The following is a 20,147-nucleotide window of genomic DNA, read 5'->3' on the forward strand; positions in this document are numbered from 1 at the left end:
ACGCAATCCAAGTGTAAATAACGGGCATTCGCCCAAAACTGCTCAGAACCTTAATTAAAAATGAACATTCCAGAGTTTATGATTTGATTTATCTACAAATACAAGTCCAAAAACTAGTATCAACTGAAATTATGAATTTATCACCTAATAAAACAAGACACTTTATAACACATGTAAAGTATCGAATTTGGGTAGATAAAGATCCCTAACCGAAATAGTAATAGGTCTGAAAATAAAGTAACTGGCTAATATCGCCAAATAGATAATAACTAAGATTAGATAGCCTCAGCTTATTCTGGCTAAGTGGTACAAAAACCTAAAAAGGATTTGAAGGAATTTTATTGCTCATAAATAGATTATTATATAAAATATTTGAAGATTGAGGTTAGGTACATGTATTCACGGATCGGTGACCTAGAGATCGATCAAACCGAGAAACGTAGAATCTGACCAAAACCCCTTGGCAGAGCTTTATTGCAATCAGATGGTGTGCAATGTGAAAAAACATCTGATCACGTGGCTAATTATTAGGTAGCATGGAATTAATATTAATGTATAGAATATTAGCTAGCATGTAAAGAGCATAACAAATAAACCAAATAAAAATAATTTAATGTATTCAGGAAATAAGAGGTACCAGGCGCATGAATACCGAATAAAATTTGCATGCACCAATAGTAAAACGGCAGTTAATAGGCGGCAATTGTAGGCCAATTCAAAAATATTTATATATATTTCTATAAATGTTCGGAATCTATGTTGAATTGTTGTATAGTCTATGTTATCGATATGGCTCGAAAGCAAAGAAATTATTAATCATACAATCTAAGCAATAATTTGATATTTTTTGTACGATCTATTTGAACCTAAATGGCGGAGGACTAAGATATTCAAATTTTATGTTGATTTGAAAGTCGGAAATAAGATTTGTAAAATTGAGAAAGGAGAACCAGCACTCGCCAACCAAATGCCACTATAAGAGGACCCCAAATATTTTAGAGCGTAGTACCTTGCTAATAATTTTGTAAAAGTTAAAGTTAAATTAAATTATTAAATTTCTTAAAGGATTTCGTGATGCTATTATAAAGCAGAAGTCATTTTCATTTTTAAATAAATTTATAACCCCTGGGAAGAGACGATTCCGGCTACCATATTCCCGGACCACATGGAGTTGGATCGACATCGGCGGCTTACAAGAAGATTTTCGACACGTGAGTGATAAATTTGAATTAGTGATGGGCACCCTAGTGCTTCGAATTAATCTGATGATCAAAGCTAGCTCGCCGAAAGGGTTTTTATTATAAATTAAGAAATTAATAAGAGTAATACTTGCGCAAGTAAAAATTAGTATTAAAGGTATTTTATTGAAAGAAAAAGATAGATCAATACAGTTCAGAAATTTCTATTGAATCAAAGAAGTATAAAATCTAGGCTGCTAAAACATATGCATATGATATTTAATTTTTTGCAGTATAATTTGCGATAGTTTGTTATAGCTCTAATTCACTAGATGAATGGCTCTACCTATTCCGTCAGGTGCCGAATCTTGCACCCTGAGATAAAAATATATATTCGATACAAAGAAATCTGCTAAGCACCAGAGATTTTAATATATATATATTTGGATTATTAGTGGCTAATTTATCAAGCTGATCTTAAAGCATATATTCTTAATTGAATTGTCCAAGTCGACAAGTATTAGCAAGCGCATATCGCAGCTACATGCAAAAGAATGCATATGATTTTAAGATAAAGGCACATGGTAATGATTCGTGCCATAAATCTAGAATATAAATTTAGCCTGTGATATTTTACTGATTTCAATTATTGTTCTATTTTTATATTATATTTTTTATCGCTCTTTATATATTTTTTGCCTCGATTTATTTTTTTTTTGCATTATTTGTTTAATATATGTATGAAATGTTTATGGTGTGCAATTTATTTTTATTCCTCAACACTACAGTATAAGTATCATATTTATATATATTTATTTTTTTTATTGAATTACAAGAGTTATAGGAGAAGCCCATATCTAGGCCTATCAAGATTTTTGAGACTGAATCCTATCAAAAAAACCACGACCTAATTATATAATTATATCAAATCTCATGCTTTACCGACTGATGCCAAGCAAGAGGCTAATCGTTATTTAAATATAAAGAATAACGTCAGAGAAACATGTCGCCCAACGTGATAGGCCACGGATATGGCAGAGAAACATGCCGTACCAACGTGGGACTGATGATGAGAGCCAAGCTCATTGAATAATTATTTGAAATTAAGTCAATAACCATATTGAAAATTATAGATAACTTATACGAGTTTTGAGGAAAACAGGCGAAGTGAAATTTGTATTACTTTTTGGGGAATCAATAGCTTTAAATAAGAAGAAATTATATATGTTAAAGAAAATTTTATATTATTATTGTAGAAAATATATTTTATAGAGAGAGCTATTATATTTTATGGGCCTAAACTGCTAGTCAGAAATCAATGAATAGTATTATTATATTATAAGAGCTTAAGTAATAAATAGGTTACCTGGCTTGTAATGTCCATAGGCCTATCCTCATTTGTGTCCTTATTAATGCCTTGTTGGCCAAAACTTTCACTTTTTTAACAAACACTTGACACTTAATCCATTTTTAAAATATGAGTCTCTTTTCGTCCACGCAAAGTAAGGTAGCAGACACACTGCAGACGGCGATAGTAGCGGAGATCGACGCTGAGGGGGGCGCGATGGAGTCCAACGCCCAGATCTCTTCAATCACCGCCAAGAATCCTGTGAACAGTAATAAACCGTTAAATGTCTCCCAAGAAGCAATAAGAAGGGTTATAGTAGAGGGGATGATCAAGTCATTTTCTAATAGTTTAGAAAAAACAATGACCATGGTAATGAAGGACTTGAAGGCGGAAATGAAGGAAATGCGGGAATCATTGAAGGATACATCGGTAAGAACGGGTAAGGAAACTGCGGACACAATACCAGCATCTACCGCTGAAAATCAAGAACTAATTACAACCGATTTAACAGCAAAAATAGATACTGCCACTTGTGAGTTAAACGAAAGAATAGATAACCTACCAGCACAAAACACTTTGCAAATTCATGAAATAGCTCACCCAAATTCTGATATAAATCAAAACATAGTACAACTTAATTCATTGGAGACAGCCGTTGGAGAACAGCAATTATTTTCATCTGAATTAAATGCCGAAGTAGTAGATAATGAAACAGAAGCTTCTAGTCATTGGAAACAGGCCCAAGAGAAGTTAGTACAACTTGAAAGTCAAATACATCAATTTCCGCACGAGAATATAGAGCCTATTCCCATAGCAACATTTGATGCACTACACAGTTTCAATGAATTAGGCCGTTTTGACAATACAGACCGCTATCTCCAACCTAAAGAATTTATAGATCAGATAAAACCAGTTCAATCATTAACACCCACCTCTTGGAATTTTTGGCGTCTTCGTTTGACTAGTTTATTGATTGGCGAACCCCTGATGTTCTTTCGGAGTAGAGCCCATGAATTTACATCATTGGATGAGTTTGTAGCTGTCTTCCTGGAACAGTATTGGAGCAGAAGTAAACAGTTGGACGTGCTAGCGGACATTATATCATGCGATTTCAACCCTAACTTAGACGGTGCATGTACCACTTTCGTCACTGCCCTACAGTTTAAAAATTCTCAATTGAGCGAGCCCATTAATGAATCGGCATTAGCAAGTATTATTTTAAAGAAGCTACCGTATCAAGTTAGAATGGCACTCGCCACACAACCCATTACTGATTGCAAACAGCTGATAAATCATTTATATGGCATACAGTCTGTGATGGCAATATCAAACCACCGTTCAGACCAGAGATACACACAGAATCAGCATAACTCAAAAAGTAATCAGTATAACAGCCAAAATTATGAATCAGTACCATATGATTGCTCACGATCTACCCCTCAATTTAAACGCCGCTATAATCATAATCAAAATAACAGCTGGAATAATAGAAGTTTTCAGAATCGTCAAACAAACCATTATCCACAGCAAACCTATGAAAGAAAGTATTATTATGGCCGTGATCGATTTAACACAAATGATGATAACACTCAGAATAATTACGACAAAAGTTACAAACCGCCACCTCATCAAATAAGTACAAACTACACATTAGAGCATGCGTCCAGATCAAATCACCAAAAAACACAGAACCCAACACCCAACAACCCGCCATCAGATACACAGAAAGCTACAGCTAATAAACCAGGACTATATGATACCCCCGATATAACACCGACAAGCTCCAATGAAACAAACAAAGAAAATCAAGATATTTCAACATCATACACCACCTTTAGAAATGATTTACCGGAAATAGTATTAGAAGAACCGAAAATATTAGAAAAACAGATGTTAATACAAGATAAACCACCACCAAAAACCAGCTGTAAGCATCAATCCCTACTGAGCATCCTGTTCCCCGCCGACGATCCATCACCGCAGGAAGAGCAGCCCGCATATCCAGAGACCGCCACCATACTACCTGTTTTGACCACCACCATGCATCCGCACACAGAGCCTACACCCGCGCATCATTCCACCACACGGCAAACCAAGGACCCCATGGAAGAACGAGAGGACGGACTACCGGACAAAAGGAGCGAGCATCGCAAGGCCCGGAGACGGAAGCGCCCGAGGACACCGGACGGCCAACATCAGGACTGGGAGGACAACATGCAGGAGAAAAGAGGCATGCATCATAAGGCCCGGAGGCGGAAGAAGAAACGAAGGAGGAACCGCGCGCGCCGATGGAGGCCGCATGCACGATTTAAATGCCCGAGGAGGATACCGGACCGGGACCAGGTTGGAGAACAGACCACCGACGTCATGCATCCGCGGCACATTCGTTTTAAGGAAGATGATCAACGATGTGACCGGAATAATGGGCCAAAGGAATGGATTAAAAATGGAACCCGATAGAACTATTATGGATTCGTGCATGGGCAACAATGAAATGGAATACTTATGGAGATCAATAAAGAACAGACGGTGGCTAATAAGATTGGAAGAATTAAAAAATTATATCAATAAAATGGAAGTACCTGGATATTATATGATTAGAGAATATACTATTGAAAAGATGATAAATGTTTGGATATGGTGTTTAATGTTTGTAATAATGGCTGTGATATTAATAAAAGACTGTGTTGTGGATAGGACGAAAAATATTGTATTGTTGTTGTTAAATGAATCTATTATTGATAATTGGGAAGCCAATATTATAAAAATGTTTATTGTCTTGAGCATAATGAGTTATAATGAGCCGAAATTTAAGAATATTGGATGAAAATAAGAGGAAAGATGAATTAAAATTACATGATGATTGGAATAAGAATGGATCGAAAGGAACTACCATTAATGAATCAAGGAATTGTTTAAAAAGGTATACAAGATACCGGGGTTTTATATTCATGAAGATAAATTAATAATAGGACAGCCTCAACTATCAACAATCAACAGCAGATAACCTAACCGGCCTTGTAGCTATAACAAGCAGAAAGTCAAAAGATATGGGAAGACCACAACAATTCTACATGAAATATCATCGAATTTGAAATAAATATGATAAGAAATCAAGGAAAACATTATTATCAAACCGATTACTAACCTTCCTTAATAAATTTAATCTTGGCATAGGACCGCATGGCAACAATCCAGTGTTTTAATTCCTTCCAGCCGTTAGAAGCCTGCAATAAGAAAAAGAATAATTTTTAAATGTGTAATTAAATTAGCTACATCCACTAAAAAAGGACACAAGCGGGGATAGTATATTTAAAATTTGTAAATACCTTTAAAGAGAAAAAATGCAGCAGTTAGGTTAATTATGAAATTCGACAGCAAATTCTGTAGAGCCAGTGACCAGCTGGGCAAAGCCAACTGAATCAAATATGTAATGCCTGCAAACATATGATTATGAAAAAGTATGGTTACCCCAAAATGTTATTTATTATTGTTATTATTATTGTTATTATTATTGTTATTTATTATTGTTATTTATTATTGTTATTTATTATTGTTATTTATTATATTTATTAATGTCGGTATATTTATTTATATGTTTTATATTTATTACTTTTAATTATGCCACGTTTGTTACCTGAAAAAACTAAAGTGAATACAAGCTACCAAAAAACCAAAGAGCCATTAGCAAAAGAAAAGTATTGTACCTGATGTATAGAAAATTATTTATATTAAGACCTAAGAAATACTATAAGATATAAGCCCAGAAGTTTAGTGAATCGGAATTATTGTCTAAAAGGAATCATTTGTGAGAATCATGAAATGTGTGTAGTTAGGTTGGCGGCCCTGCAAGCGGCGAATTTAAAAATATTATGTTTTAAGTGTTGTCAGGAGGAGTACGTTTAGAAGTTTATATCTATGATATTTTATGTGTGTTGAGGAGGAGAATTTGTTAGTGTATTTGATAAAGGTATAAAGGAGATGCAGCAAATATGTCTGCGAACTGTGATAGAAGTATGAGAGTATAATTTATAATTAAAGTATAGTGTATATCGATGTATTGAAGGGTGGGTTTTCATTAAAAACATTGTGATTCTCAAATATTTTGAATTCAAACCCAGGGGCGCGTGTAAAGTATCGAATTTGGGTAGATAAAGATCCCTAACCGAAATAGTAATAGGTCTGAAAATAAAGTAACTGGCTAATATCGCCAAATAGATAATAACTAAGATTAGATAGCCTCAGCTTATTCTGGCTAAGTGGTACAAAAACCTAAAAAGGATTTGAAGGAATTTTATTGCTCATAAATAGATTATTATATAAAATATTTGAAGATTGAGGTTAGGTACATGTATTCACGGATCGGTGACCTAGAGATCGATCAAACCGAGAAACGTAGAATCTGACCAAAACCCCTTGGCAGAGCTTTATTGCAATCAGATGGTGTGCAATGTGAAAAAACATCTGATCACGTGGCTAATTATTAGGTAGCATGGAATTAATATTAATGTATAGAATATTAGCTAGCATGTAAAGAGCATAACAAATAAACCAAATAAAAATAATTTAATGTATTCAGGAAATAAGAGGTACCAGGCGCATGAATACCGAATAAAATTTGCATGCACCAATAGTAAAACGGCAGTTAATAGGCGGCAATTGTAGGCCAATTCAAAAATATTATATATATTTCTATAAATGTTCGGAATCTATGTTGAATTGTTGTATAGTCTATGTTATCGATATGGCTCGAAAGCAAAGAAATTATTAATCATACAATCTAAGCAATAATTTGATATTTTTTGTACGATCTATTTGAACCTAAATGGCGGAGGACTAAGATATTCAAATTTTATGTTGATTTGAAAGTCGGAAATAAGATTTGTAAAATTGAGAAAGGAGAACCAGCACTCGCCAACCAAATGCCACTATAAGAGGACCCCAAATATTTTAGAGCGTAGTACCTTGCTAATAATTTTGTAAAAGTTAAAGTTAAATTAAATTATTAAATTTCTTAAAGATTTCGTGATGCTATTGTAAAGCAGAAGTCATTTTCATTTTTAAATAAATTTATAACCCCTGGGAAGAGACATTCCGGCTACCATATTCCCGGACCACATGGAGTTGGATCGACATCGGCGGCTTACAAGAAGATTTTCGACACGTGAGTGATAAATTTGAATTAGTGATGGGCGCCCTAGTGCTTCGAATTAATCTGATGATCAAAGCTAGCTCGCCGAAAGGGTTTTTATTATAAATTAAGAAATTAATAAGAGTAATACTTGCGCAAGTAAAAATTAGTATTAAAGGTATTTTATTGAAAGAAAAAGATAGATCAATACAGTTCAGAATTTCTATTGAATCAAAGAAGTATAAAATCTAGGCTGCTAAAACATATGCATATGATATTTAATTTTTGCAGTATAATTTGCGATAGTTTGTTATAGCTCTAATTCACTAGATGAATGGCTCTACCTATTCCGTCAGGTGCCGAATCTTGCACCCTGAGATAAAAATATATATTCGATACAAAGAAATCTGCTAAGCACCAGAGATTTTAATATATATATATTTGGATTATTAGTGGCTAATTTATCAAGCTGATCTTAAAGCATATATTCTTAATTGAATTGTCCAAGTCGACAAGTATTAGCAAGCGCATATCGCAGCTACATGCAAAAGAATGCATATGATTTTAAGATAAAGGCACATGGTAATGATTCATGCCATAAATCTAGAATATAAAATTTAGCCTGTGATATTTTACTGATTTCAATTATTGTTCTATTTTTATATTATATTTTTTATCGCTCTTTATATATTTTTTGCCTCGATTTATTTTTTTTTTTTGCATTATTTGTTTAATATATGTATGAAATGTTTATGGTGTGCAATTTATTTTTATTCCTCAACACTACAGTATAAGTATCATATTTATATATATTTATTTTTTTTATTGAATTACAAGAGTTATAGGAGAAGCCCATATCTAGGCCTATCAAGATTTTTGAGACTGAATCCTATTAAAAAACCACGACCTAATTATATAATTATATCAAATCTCATGCTTTACCGACTGATGCCAAGCAGGAGGCTAATCGTTATTTAAATATAAAGAATAACGTCAGACACAATAAAAGAAAAAAATATTGAAAATTTCACTTTAAGGAAAGATAATGTTTGCCTTATAAGATTCACCTTTAAATTAAATAAAATTAGTAGACACATAGAAAATAATTTAAATTGTATTAAAATTTGAACATTCATTAATATTAATTTCCTGGAGAAGAAAAACTTTCTTCTTCATCTATTAAGATTTCTATCATAAAAAATTTACTAAATCATTCAAAAGCCTTAATGACATAAGAAAACAGAGTCTGAAAAATATAAATTAAAAAAATGTCATAAACTCAATATGAACAATTCTTAAAAGTTTCATTTCAATTTAAAGGCTATCTTCCTGACTTTCAGCAATACTCTACGATAATATATCTCCAGGAACAATAACTCAAATGTAACGTAACTGAAAACTTTCTATACTTCTGTAGAAAAAAATTATAAGTATCTTCCATCACTAATAAAATCAAAAGGATTATTCTCAATCAATATTATTAACTTGAAAAATAACAGGCTTTGTTGATAAAATCTTTTGATTGAAGTTTCACTTAATTAATTTCCCTAAATTATATTTTAACCTTAGTTTACGTACCTTAGCGGTTATTTGAAGAAACAATTATTCGTACATGATGAAGAAACACAATTAAACCTTTCAGGACATGGCACTACTAGTAAATTTAAACTTTAATAAAAATAAAACTAGCTCCTACATTAACTAATGAAATAAACTGGTAAACCTGCCCAAAAAGGGCGAAACATAGTGACTACATCTTTACTCTCGTAGTGCTCCTAGCAAAGTGTCCTCCGGAACGTAATCTGGTCTCTCGACTGGGGAATCCCCACTACTGTATTTAGAAACAGGTCTCCTATTGGGCGAATGGAATCAATTTGACCAATCGTCGCGTGGCTTCTACAGCCTTTGGACCAAATAGTAACTGCAAAATCGGTAGTTTGTTATAATTTCAATGCTTGCTGTTTTCCAACTTATCGCATTTTATGTCGCGACAAGAAGGCTAAGTTTTAGAGATAATTCCATAATCTACATTCCTCGACGACTCGGAGCCACAATTTTTAAATATCTATCATGGGAAACTCGAAGTCATGGCCGTTCATAATAGAGAGAGAAAATAATTTATTTCGCTAACTCACTTACAATAATGGCTCTAGTCTATTGCGTATTAAATTTACTATTATAACTCGGGAAAAGGCCTGAATTAAAAGGAGTGTCCGGCACACTCCCCTTCCTTACGGTGTGAAACACGCAAAAAGAAATCTAATCAGGATATGTTATCATAGAGGCATTCTGTATGATTTGGAGAGTCGAATTTCTGGATTGATAGTAGGATCCAATTTGAAGCGGGCCCTCTTCAAAAGAAATCTCTTTAATCATTCCGAAATTCAGCAAAATGTATAACTAATTGAGATTTGTGGCAAGAGTCTTTAAAACTGTGGCAAGAGTCAGGACAAAACAATATGGGCGTGTCCACCTTTTAAGTAGGCACTAAAGACGGACCGAGTATAATAATCTTGAATACTTCAATCACTTTATTGAGTCCCTGGTTATTTTCTTGGCAAACTCTAACAAGGGAAAACGTTTAAAAGACATCATAGTTTTAATTGGTTCTATGTTACTCTGCTGTTGTAAAATATGGAGTACGTTGATTATAATAGTAAAGGATGAAACTTTTTCACTCTGCTGAATGTATTGAAATCTAACTATCATTACTATAGAGTTGAGAGTGCAACATATTTTTAACAATATAAAGCAATTCAATAGGCAATACTATTCTACATAGACTACGATTCAAAGATAACAATGATTGAAATTGCATTATTAGATCAACGCGAGAGCTATATGACACAAGCGCGATTTTGCATTCCACAATCATGAGAAAAACACTTTTCATTATAATATTCCAGTAGGAAACCTTTACGACAGAACGCTAGTCAAAACAAAACTATGAGTGCTAGGTTTTAATCGACAATTATTTTATACTTCGCTTGTCACTAGAGTATTGTAATTTTCTCACTGCCTACAACTTCAACTGGATAAATTGACTCGACATAGATCATGATTATTTATCTCAAACTCAAAGTACGTGACATTTTCTCTAAACACTGGAAGAGTAATTCTCAAGGCATGATTTAATAATATTAAAGTTCAGCTCTAACTTAGCATTGATGAACTGCTGCTGCTTGCCTTCTGATTACCAACATTATGAAATTTACCAATACATTAGCACATTAATAGACTACTATTACACTATTACTGATTCTCAAGTTCACTGACATTTTCAACCTTACTGGAGCCTCACATAATTATTTCTCAACAATAAACTTCATATCCAACTAGTTTCAATTACTCTACTAGATCGCAAAATATCTCAACTTATTCACATGGAATACTTGATTGCAATTTTACTATTCATCATTAAAAAAAATTTATCATTTCATGAAAGATTTTCCTATTTTTTTTATTTATTAATACCTTTTTGACTACTTATCTCTAAAGGGTCCTACTACTGTTAATTACCTCAATTTAATTTTCCCAACAAAAATTCTATTTCCTTTTTGACACGAATTTTCCTACATATTTCTACCTTATAATCCCATTTAAATTTTTAATCAACCTTTCAACTCTCAACTACAGAATAATTTAAACTCATGCTTAACTCAAGAGATTTTTCCCTTTTCATTTCAAATTCAACTAGAAGAATTTCACTGTTAATTTTATTTTAATTTAACCCGTTCAGTACTGTTCCAATATTTATTTCTACTTTCACTGATAACCATTTTAACATTACCTAGATACTCGAACAAGTTTCTCTGTTATTTTATTTGTATACCTTAACTAATCACTTTAAATATTCATTGTCTAAAACTTTCAATTTCCGTTGCCATATACCAAATTTCTAAGCAACTTTAAACTCAATAATACCCCCTTTTTTTACTAATTATTACTTGTGTTTTTGCGGCTGACTTTCCTACCAAACATTAACGAACCTTTTGACTGGGCTTCCCTAAACTGCATTACGCTGATTGTTTTCCTTACAATCACTACGAAGACTCACTAAATATTCTAGATTTCGGTTTACGTTATTCTACTGACGAGCCCCATAACTCTCGAATGAACCAGACCGTTTACTAGATCCAAAAAAAATTTCAGCTCACACCATCTTCGGTGCCTTTCGCTAAAATTAAACAATTCCACCGTACAAATTTGCAAGGTTAGTCACAGCTAAATTCCTTGATTTGTTACATGGACAACTTTCGGGCAGTGCTCCGTTCTCTCTGGACACGGACCTACACTCGCGCCGATTACCTAAATTCAACAACACACACACAGGCAGGACATCCCCTTGTCTTCCTCTAAATCTTGAGTCTCAACTAAACAAACAAAAAAAAAATTCCCCACAGTCTACAGGAAACGTTACCAACACAACGGATCTTTACACTATCACTACGCATGCCTACCGCAAAAATCACACCTAAAAAAAAATATTTCCAATAATAAAACTGATTCACTTTTTCGAGAATAAACATTACTGATAAAGGGACTTAACAACCTCATCTCAATCAACTTATTTTCATACAAATTCCCAAGGATTTGATTATCGTTTCAACTTTAATCTACAACACCCAATTATTTAGTTTAAACATCTCAAGGCCAAAACTACTCATCAACTTTTCAAAATTACATATCAACAATAACTAATAAAACAGTTTCCTATTTATTCTCTGATTACCTTCGATCTACCTAAACTTATCAAAAAAATTTCCTATTTTCCTCAAACATTCTCAAATATTCACTTTCACTACTACTATACTATGATGATACTCAAGTACCCGATGCGTGAGACCAGAATACGTACGTTGACATCACAATAATTTCTATCACCATTCACGGAATTACAGAATACAAAAAATTTATTCAGCACTTAGAATCAGTTTTTTTTTTCTCACATGTCCTAGTTTCTTCTACTCATTTTTATTCTAACGTTAAACCTTTCAATATCAATGATCAATTTCAATATGAAGTTTCAGAATACTTTCAACTTAAGCATCAATGATACCTAACTTTATCTTTAAGCACTTCAAAAGATTCTCATTTTAATGGATTTAACATAACTGAATAACTTTCCTGTTTCATCTACAATTATTTAAACTTCAGAAAAATTGGAGTAGCAACTATAAATTATTCATTCAACTCCAAACCCAAAATATTGACAGTTAACACGTTCACAGAATGAATTATTAAGTATAGACTCAGAAAAATTGATCTAGTATTATTAGAGTAAGTTATGAAAAATTTAATTTTTTTAGAAAATTTGAATTCCAGAGATTTAAATATCTCTAGACAGCAGAGTCGGCGCAGTTGTTGTGCCTTTCGCTAAACATTCAGCAGCAGTGGCGCAGTTGTGTGCCTAAGAAGATAATTTTGACTAAAATTTAGAATTTAGAAATAGGCCGGCACATCTAGAAAATACCTGAGTCTATACCTAATTCATGCAGGTGAACGGGCTAGAGTCAAGAAAACTTCAATTAATCTTGCCATGCCTGATTTAATAGGTTTATACTATAGAAAAACACTACAATTTGAAATAATTGAAAAATACAAACAGTTTCAATAAACATTGGCAGCTAAAATCGAACAACAGAAACAACAATATCATGTTACTTTGTTGACATTCTTCATCTGATTCGGGGGCGCATTACTATCCCCGTTTAGATAGCAATACGTCACAAAACCAAACAAGATCAGTCATAAAATAACCAATCAATTTCAACATGAAATTACTCAAGAAAGAAAAAACCCGTTGAACCCAAATTTCGTCGATAGTAACCCATATAACCCATTTCATAATAATTTTGAATCCCCACTTTTTATTGACATTCTCGAATGAACCTTTGTTTCACTACACTGCACTTTCGTTGGTTTGTACGTTGCTTTATCGTCGGGGTTACAGTACCTTGTTTTTGGCGGTGAGCTTTTACCGGTTGAATTTGGCTTGACGGCGACGTCCTCTTACGTCCCTAGACCTGTCGTCTGAACGGGTGTCTTGAAGCGGTTTTACATAAAGTTGCGGAACCAAAGGGGTGGTAGTACAAGAAGTTGGTTTGGGGACACACATGAACCGCTGTAAATAAATGTATTACAGCATTAATTTCTAACTCTTCCTACAATTCATCAAAAGCTAAAACAGGAGTTATCTATTGATTACAATTAATTAAATCCTTTCATTCTTTGAATCCTCATTTTATATAGATTTTTATCTTTAAACTACTGATTCTTTTTATCAGAATTAATGGATCTTTCTTCACAAATAATTCAAATTGAAATGATGCTAACTTATATGATATTTTTCGTTTGGGTGCGAAATCAAATATAATTTTTCATATAGTAGCTCGGCTAGTATTGTTGGAAACTTGTGCGCCAGCCAACATTTATTTTATTTATTATTTATGAACTATAGGACGCAATCCAAGTGTAAATAACGGGCATTCGCCCAAAACTGCTCAGAACCTTAATTAAAAATGAACATTCCAGAGTTTATGATTTGATTTATCTACAAATACAAGTCCAAAAACTAGTATCAACTGAAATTATGAATTATCACCTAATAAAACAAGACACTTTATAACACAATAAAAGAAAAAAATATTGAAAATTTCACTTTAAGGAAAGATAATGTTTGCCTTATAAGATTCACCTTTAATTAAATAAAATTAGTAGACACATAGAAAATAATTTAAATTGTATTAAAATTTGAACATTCATTAATATTAATTTCCTGGAGAAGAAAAACTTTCTTCTTCATCTATTAAGATTTCTATCATAAAAAATTTACTAAATCATTCAAAGCCTTAATGACATAAGAAAACAGAGTCTGAAAAATATAAATTAAAAAAATGTCATAAACTCAATATGAACAATTCTTAAAAGTTTCATTTCAATTTAAAGGCTATCTTCCTGACTTTCAGCAATACTCTACGATAATATATCTCCAGGAACAATAACTCAAATGTAACGTAACTGAAAACTTTCTATACTTCTGTAGAAAAAAATTATAAGTATCTTCCATCACTAATAAAATCAAAAGGATTATTCTCAATCAATATTATTAACTTGAAAAATAACAGGCTTTGTTGATAAAATCTTTTGATTGAAGTTTCACTTAATTAATTTCCCTAAATTATATTTTAACCTTAGTTTACGTACCTTAGCGGTTATTTGAAGAAACAATTATTCGTACATGATGAAGAAACACAATTAAACCTTTCAGGACATGGCACTACTAGTAAATTTAAACTTAATAAAAATAAAACTAGCTCCTACATTAACTAATGAAATAAACTTGTAAACCTGCCCAAAAAGGGCGAAACATAGTGACTACATCTTTACTCTCGTAGTGCTCCTAGCAAAGTGTCCTCCGGAACGTAATCTGGTCTCTCGACTGGGGAATCCCCACTACTGTATTTAGAAACAGGTCTCCTATTGGGCGAATGGAATCAATTTGACCAATCGTCGCGTGGCTTCTACAGCCTTTGGACCAAATAGTAACTGCAAAATCGGTAGTTTGTTATAATTTCAATGCTTGCTGTTTTCCAACTTATCGCATTTTATGTCGCGACAAGAAGGCTAAGTTTTAGAGATAATTCCATAATCTACATTCCTCGACGACTCGGAGCCACAATTTTTAAATATCTATCATGGGAAACTCGAAGTCATGGCCGTTCATAATAGAGAGAGAAAATAATTTATTTCGCTAACTCACTTACAATAATGGCTCTAGTCTATTGCGTATTAAATTTACTATTATAACTCGGGAAAAGGCCTGAATTAAAAGGAGTGTCCGGCACAATGCCGTGTCCTCGATTTTATATATACCTAACATTTGTTAACTTTACTTGTAACTGAATCTTCAAATTTGCCAAATAGTCTAATCATTTGATAAAAATGATTCCATGGTACCCTTTTGTTTTCAAAAACTTCTTTTTATGAAATACGATAACAACTTGTTTCGGTATTTCCAATCTATTCTCAAGTTTTTCTATAATAATCCAGGTATTGGTCCATTCTGATTCATTCATTAACAACATGCATCTGAATTATGGGATAATGCAACAGAAACCTGCGAAAAAACTGCTTCAATTCCAGATTTAGATAAATTTAAAATCGGTCTACAAAAACTACAAATCAACATTCTCTCATTCTCCCAATGGATTAAAACACAAAATCAGAAACAAAAAACAAAGCCAAACCAATACTGATTTTTTTTTTCAAGTATCAAAATTTTTCTTTCTTTTATTGAAATAGCTAAGGATTTCAATGGGGTTATCATTAATGCCTTTATCGTTTTTCTCAGCATACACGGTTCTATAAAGGTAGTGATGAATTGTCAAGCACAGTGAAGTATAATAAACGCAATTATACTGATTATGTTCACGGCAGCGATGTTGCCGTGCCAGAGCGGAAGGCGTTCTGTAGTAACAACAAATTATTTGTTATTTCAAATATTATTAGTTTGAATAAATATTCAAATTTTGCCTTCATCGCAATAATAATTATTAACATTATTCTTTACATTATATTATACGATTATTCATAATAACTTTTTTCCCTTTTTGAGGGTTTGAGGGTGACATGAGCTCCAGGCTTTCGTGTGGATAGTGTGGATAATGAGACGATGAGAGATGAGTGGACCTACAGCTTAAGGTGGGTTCCGAACCACCGAGAAGCGAATTTTAAACTCATAAATGACATTTAGAGGATTCGGCTATTCAAGTATTCACCCTACAACACAAAAATCTCAACTTACCTCAACGATATCTTATCAGTGCGACCACAGAGCCAATCTCTTCCTAGTTTTGAATTAGTCCTTATAAACTGATGGAATATCGATGGAGTGCCTCAATCCTGCTAGACTTCAATTTTTCTAGTGTATGAGCATAACTTGAAAGGTTCTGCTCAATCAGGTTTCAAATGTGAAAGGGAATTATCTGATTGTATGGTGATAGAATGTTGTGGTATTTCTTCAAAAATAATTGAAAGAATGAGACGCTGATTTAAACTGACAGTTCAACTGAAGATGTGGCAGATGTTGTCATGGAACCTGTTTCTGTAATTTAAATTGATTTTGAACAAATATAGTTGCATTGACAACATGAACGCCTAATTCTTCCAATTAAGGCAAAAGGAAGGTTAAGGAGGTTAGATTTGGCTTTCAAATGACAATATGTTGATATTATTTGAAAAGTGTTGATAATTTTTTATAATAAACACAAATGACTAAAAACTGAAATACTCACACTATTTAATATCGTTAGTCACCCAATTGGTGAAACTCATAAATGACATTTAGAAGATTCGCCTATTCAAGTAGTCATCCTACAACACGAATCTCAACTTACCTCATCGATACGCGCGACCACAGAGCCAATCTCTTCCTAGTTTTGAATTAGTACAATTAATAGATACAATTCATAAATTGATATATGATGGAGGGAGTTCTGAACAAGGATATGAGGAGGGACTGATATTATGAGGAGGGAAATATGAAGGAGGAGGTTGCGTGGAGAAGGTTGTGATGGAATACATGTAAAATCTCTGCACAAACGTCAGCAAGGGACTTCCCACCATCAGAAAGCAATACGAATTTACTTACTTATCATATCATTTGAAAAACCTATTCAATTTTTTACCGAAAAATAATCATGTGTCAATTTTTTTATTTTGTTGCAGGTGATAGTAGTGCCTCACAGCCACAACGACCCTGGTTGGCTGAAGACATACGAGAGCTATTACCACTACCAGACCAGGAACATCCTAAACAATATGGCCGACAAGCTGACCACCCTCAAGAACATGACTTTCATCTGGTCGGAGATATCCTTCTTCTCACATTGGTGGGAAAGGTAAGACTTCAGTTTTTCCTTCATTTTTTATTTTAAGAGAATTATTGAATTTCACTTCACTTCACTTCAAAGTATGAGAATCATTGAATTCTAGGTTACTGTCGTGAATGTGACAAGTTTCCTGTTATCTGGTTATTACCGAACAATAATGATCATGGAAATGTATTTATGTCCTCATCAGTGTTGTTACTTTCCTTGCCCTACTACCATAGGTAAGGAAAGTATTGCTTTCCAAAAAAAATTAAGGTACCCAAATTTCAAGTTTTCTATACGTTTCAAGGTCCCCTGAGTCCTGGGTGTTGGTCTGTGTGTGTGGTGTGTGTGTGTGTGTGTGTGTTGTGTGTGTGTGTGTGTGTGGTGTGTGTGTGTGTGTGTGTGTGTGTGTGTATGTGTGTATGTCTGTGAACACGATAACTCCATTCCTAATCAACCGATTGACTTGAAATTGACTTGAAATTTTAAACTTAACGTCCTTATACCATGAGGACCCGACAATAAGAAATTCAATAAAATTCAATTCAAGATGGCGGATGATTACTAAAAAACCATGTTTTTCACGGTTTTCTCGAAAACGGCTCTAACGATTTTCTTCAAATTCATACCATGGATAGCTATTTATAAGCCCTATCAACTGACATGAGTCTCATTTCTGGGAAAATTGCAGGAGCTCCGTAATATTTTTTGAAAAATGGCGGATAATCACTAAAAAACCATGTTATTCACGGTTTTCTCGAAAACGGCTTTAACGATTTTCTTCAAATTTATACCCTAGATAGCTATTTATAAGCCCAATCAACTGACTTAAGTCTCATTTCTGGAAAAATTGCAGGAGCTCCGTAATATTCTTGAGAAAAATGGCGAATAATCACTAAAAACCATGTTTTTCACGGTTTTCTCGAAAACGGCTCTAACGATTTTCTTCAAATTTTTACCATGGATAGCTATTTATAAGCCCTATCAACTGACATGAGTCTCATTTCTTGGAAAATTGCAGGAGCTCCGTAATATTCTTGAGAAAAATGGCGGATAATCGCAAAATAAAAACATGTTTTTCACGATTTTCTCAAAAATGACTTGACCGATTTTTTTTTCAAATTCATACCCTGTATAGTTATATATCAGCTCTATAAGCTAGCATGAGTTTCCTTCCTGAGAAACTAACAGGGGGTCCACCCCATTCTTGAGAAATTTACTTTGTAACCTCCTTCTCGTGCTTGAGGTAGGTGGGTAGAGCAGTTTATTCAAAATATTGACACACGTCGATATTTTATTTGTAGAACAGCTGTTTTGACAACTTTTAAAAAATCCTTAAATTTCATAATTCAAACAAAGGAAAATGTACTCTGAAAACAATAACAATAGTATAATCGTAGTTTTAATAAAATTATTAAGCCGCCAATCGGCATAATGTTATTCCCCTAGATTATCCTCGTTTAAGAATGAGGCTTATAGATCAATGAGCAAGGAAAGTAGTGTGAGTGTACCACACCAGATTTTTTATTGAATAAGTTTCAGTTTGTGACATTCATGTCTGGTTCCACCATGCTCGGTCAAGACATTTGAACATCAGGTCGAATCGGTCAAATCAGGTACGCTTTACAACGAGTGCACTGGAACATAATATCATTTCTATGGACTTCAAACTTGCATGATAAATGATCAAATATTGTACTAACTAAAGTATAAATATGAGGCGAACTAGACAATGATGACTAATCTCTCGGTCAGATTGAAAGTAAATTAGACATACGAGATCAGTTCAACAAGAATATGAAAAATATGTTTGATAAGACGGGAAAGGGTAAGGGAAAAATAGAAAGAAGAACTAGGAAGAGATGGAGAAGAAGAAGAAGAAGATATGTACGAAAAGTCAGAAGGGAAGATGGAGGAAAGTTTGAAAATTTGGAGTAAGAAAATCATTTTAACAAAAATATTTGTAAGAAAATTATTACTCCACAAAATTAAGAGTTAAAAGAGGAGAATCTAGATAATTCAAATAAGCTAAGAAAGTAACAAGTTGATATATGAAAATGAAAGAGAATTTTCTGTGAGGTATCAGTTTATGAAGATGATAATGATAGGATAGAACAATTATTGAATGAAAAAGTCTTAGTCTTTTTCATTCAATACGAATAATTACCACAATATCAACTTCTCAACTACACAAAAAGTAGAACAATTATGTTGGCATGTTCGGTTCAAAAACAAGAAGACTTGAAATAAAAAATGGGTAGAGGGAAAAATCAGAGAGGATATAGCCTATAATTGGAATATTGAGGAAATATAGAAGATAATATAATGAATTGTGTAGAAGGGGATGAAGGAGCAGAGCTAAGATGAAGAAAAACTATAATGTGAGAAGAAGAAGGAGGAGGAGAAAATTAAGGATAAGAAGAATAATAACAACAACAAGAGTAATAGAGGAACACCAAGAAGAGAAGGAAGGGTAGAAGGAGATGGTGAAGGAGAAAAATATAAATGTAACAACAAGATATAGAAAGGTAGCGGAAATATAAATGGCAAAACAGGAATATCAAGATCACTAACTTTCATTTTTGTACATCATCATTGATAGTAAACAAGTCGAT

The 20,147-nt window shown here is 33.2% G+C and overlaps 1 protein-coding gene across 1 annotated transcript in view; it reads left to right on the top strand.

Moving 5' to 3' along the window:
- The window catches only part of LOC111049528 (alpha-mannosidase 2), a 303,216-nt gene that overhangs the window by 222,259 nt on the left and 60,810 nt on the right, over positions 1–20,147 (top strand). Inside the window, exon 4 of the mRNA XM_039423362.1 lies at positions 17,387–17,559. Within this exon, the coding sequence (XP_039279296.1) occupies positions 17,387–17,559 (173 nt within the window). The remainder of the gene's footprint in view (positions 1–17,386; positions 17,560–20,147) is intronic.

Source organism: Nilaparvata lugens, chromosome 3, assembly GCF_014356525.2.
Source record: "Nilaparvata lugens isolate BPH chromosome 3, ASM1435652v1, whole genome shotgun sequence".
Taxonomy (NCBI): Eukaryota; Metazoa; Arthropoda; class Insecta; order Hemiptera; family Delphacidae; genus Nilaparvata; species Nilaparvata lugens.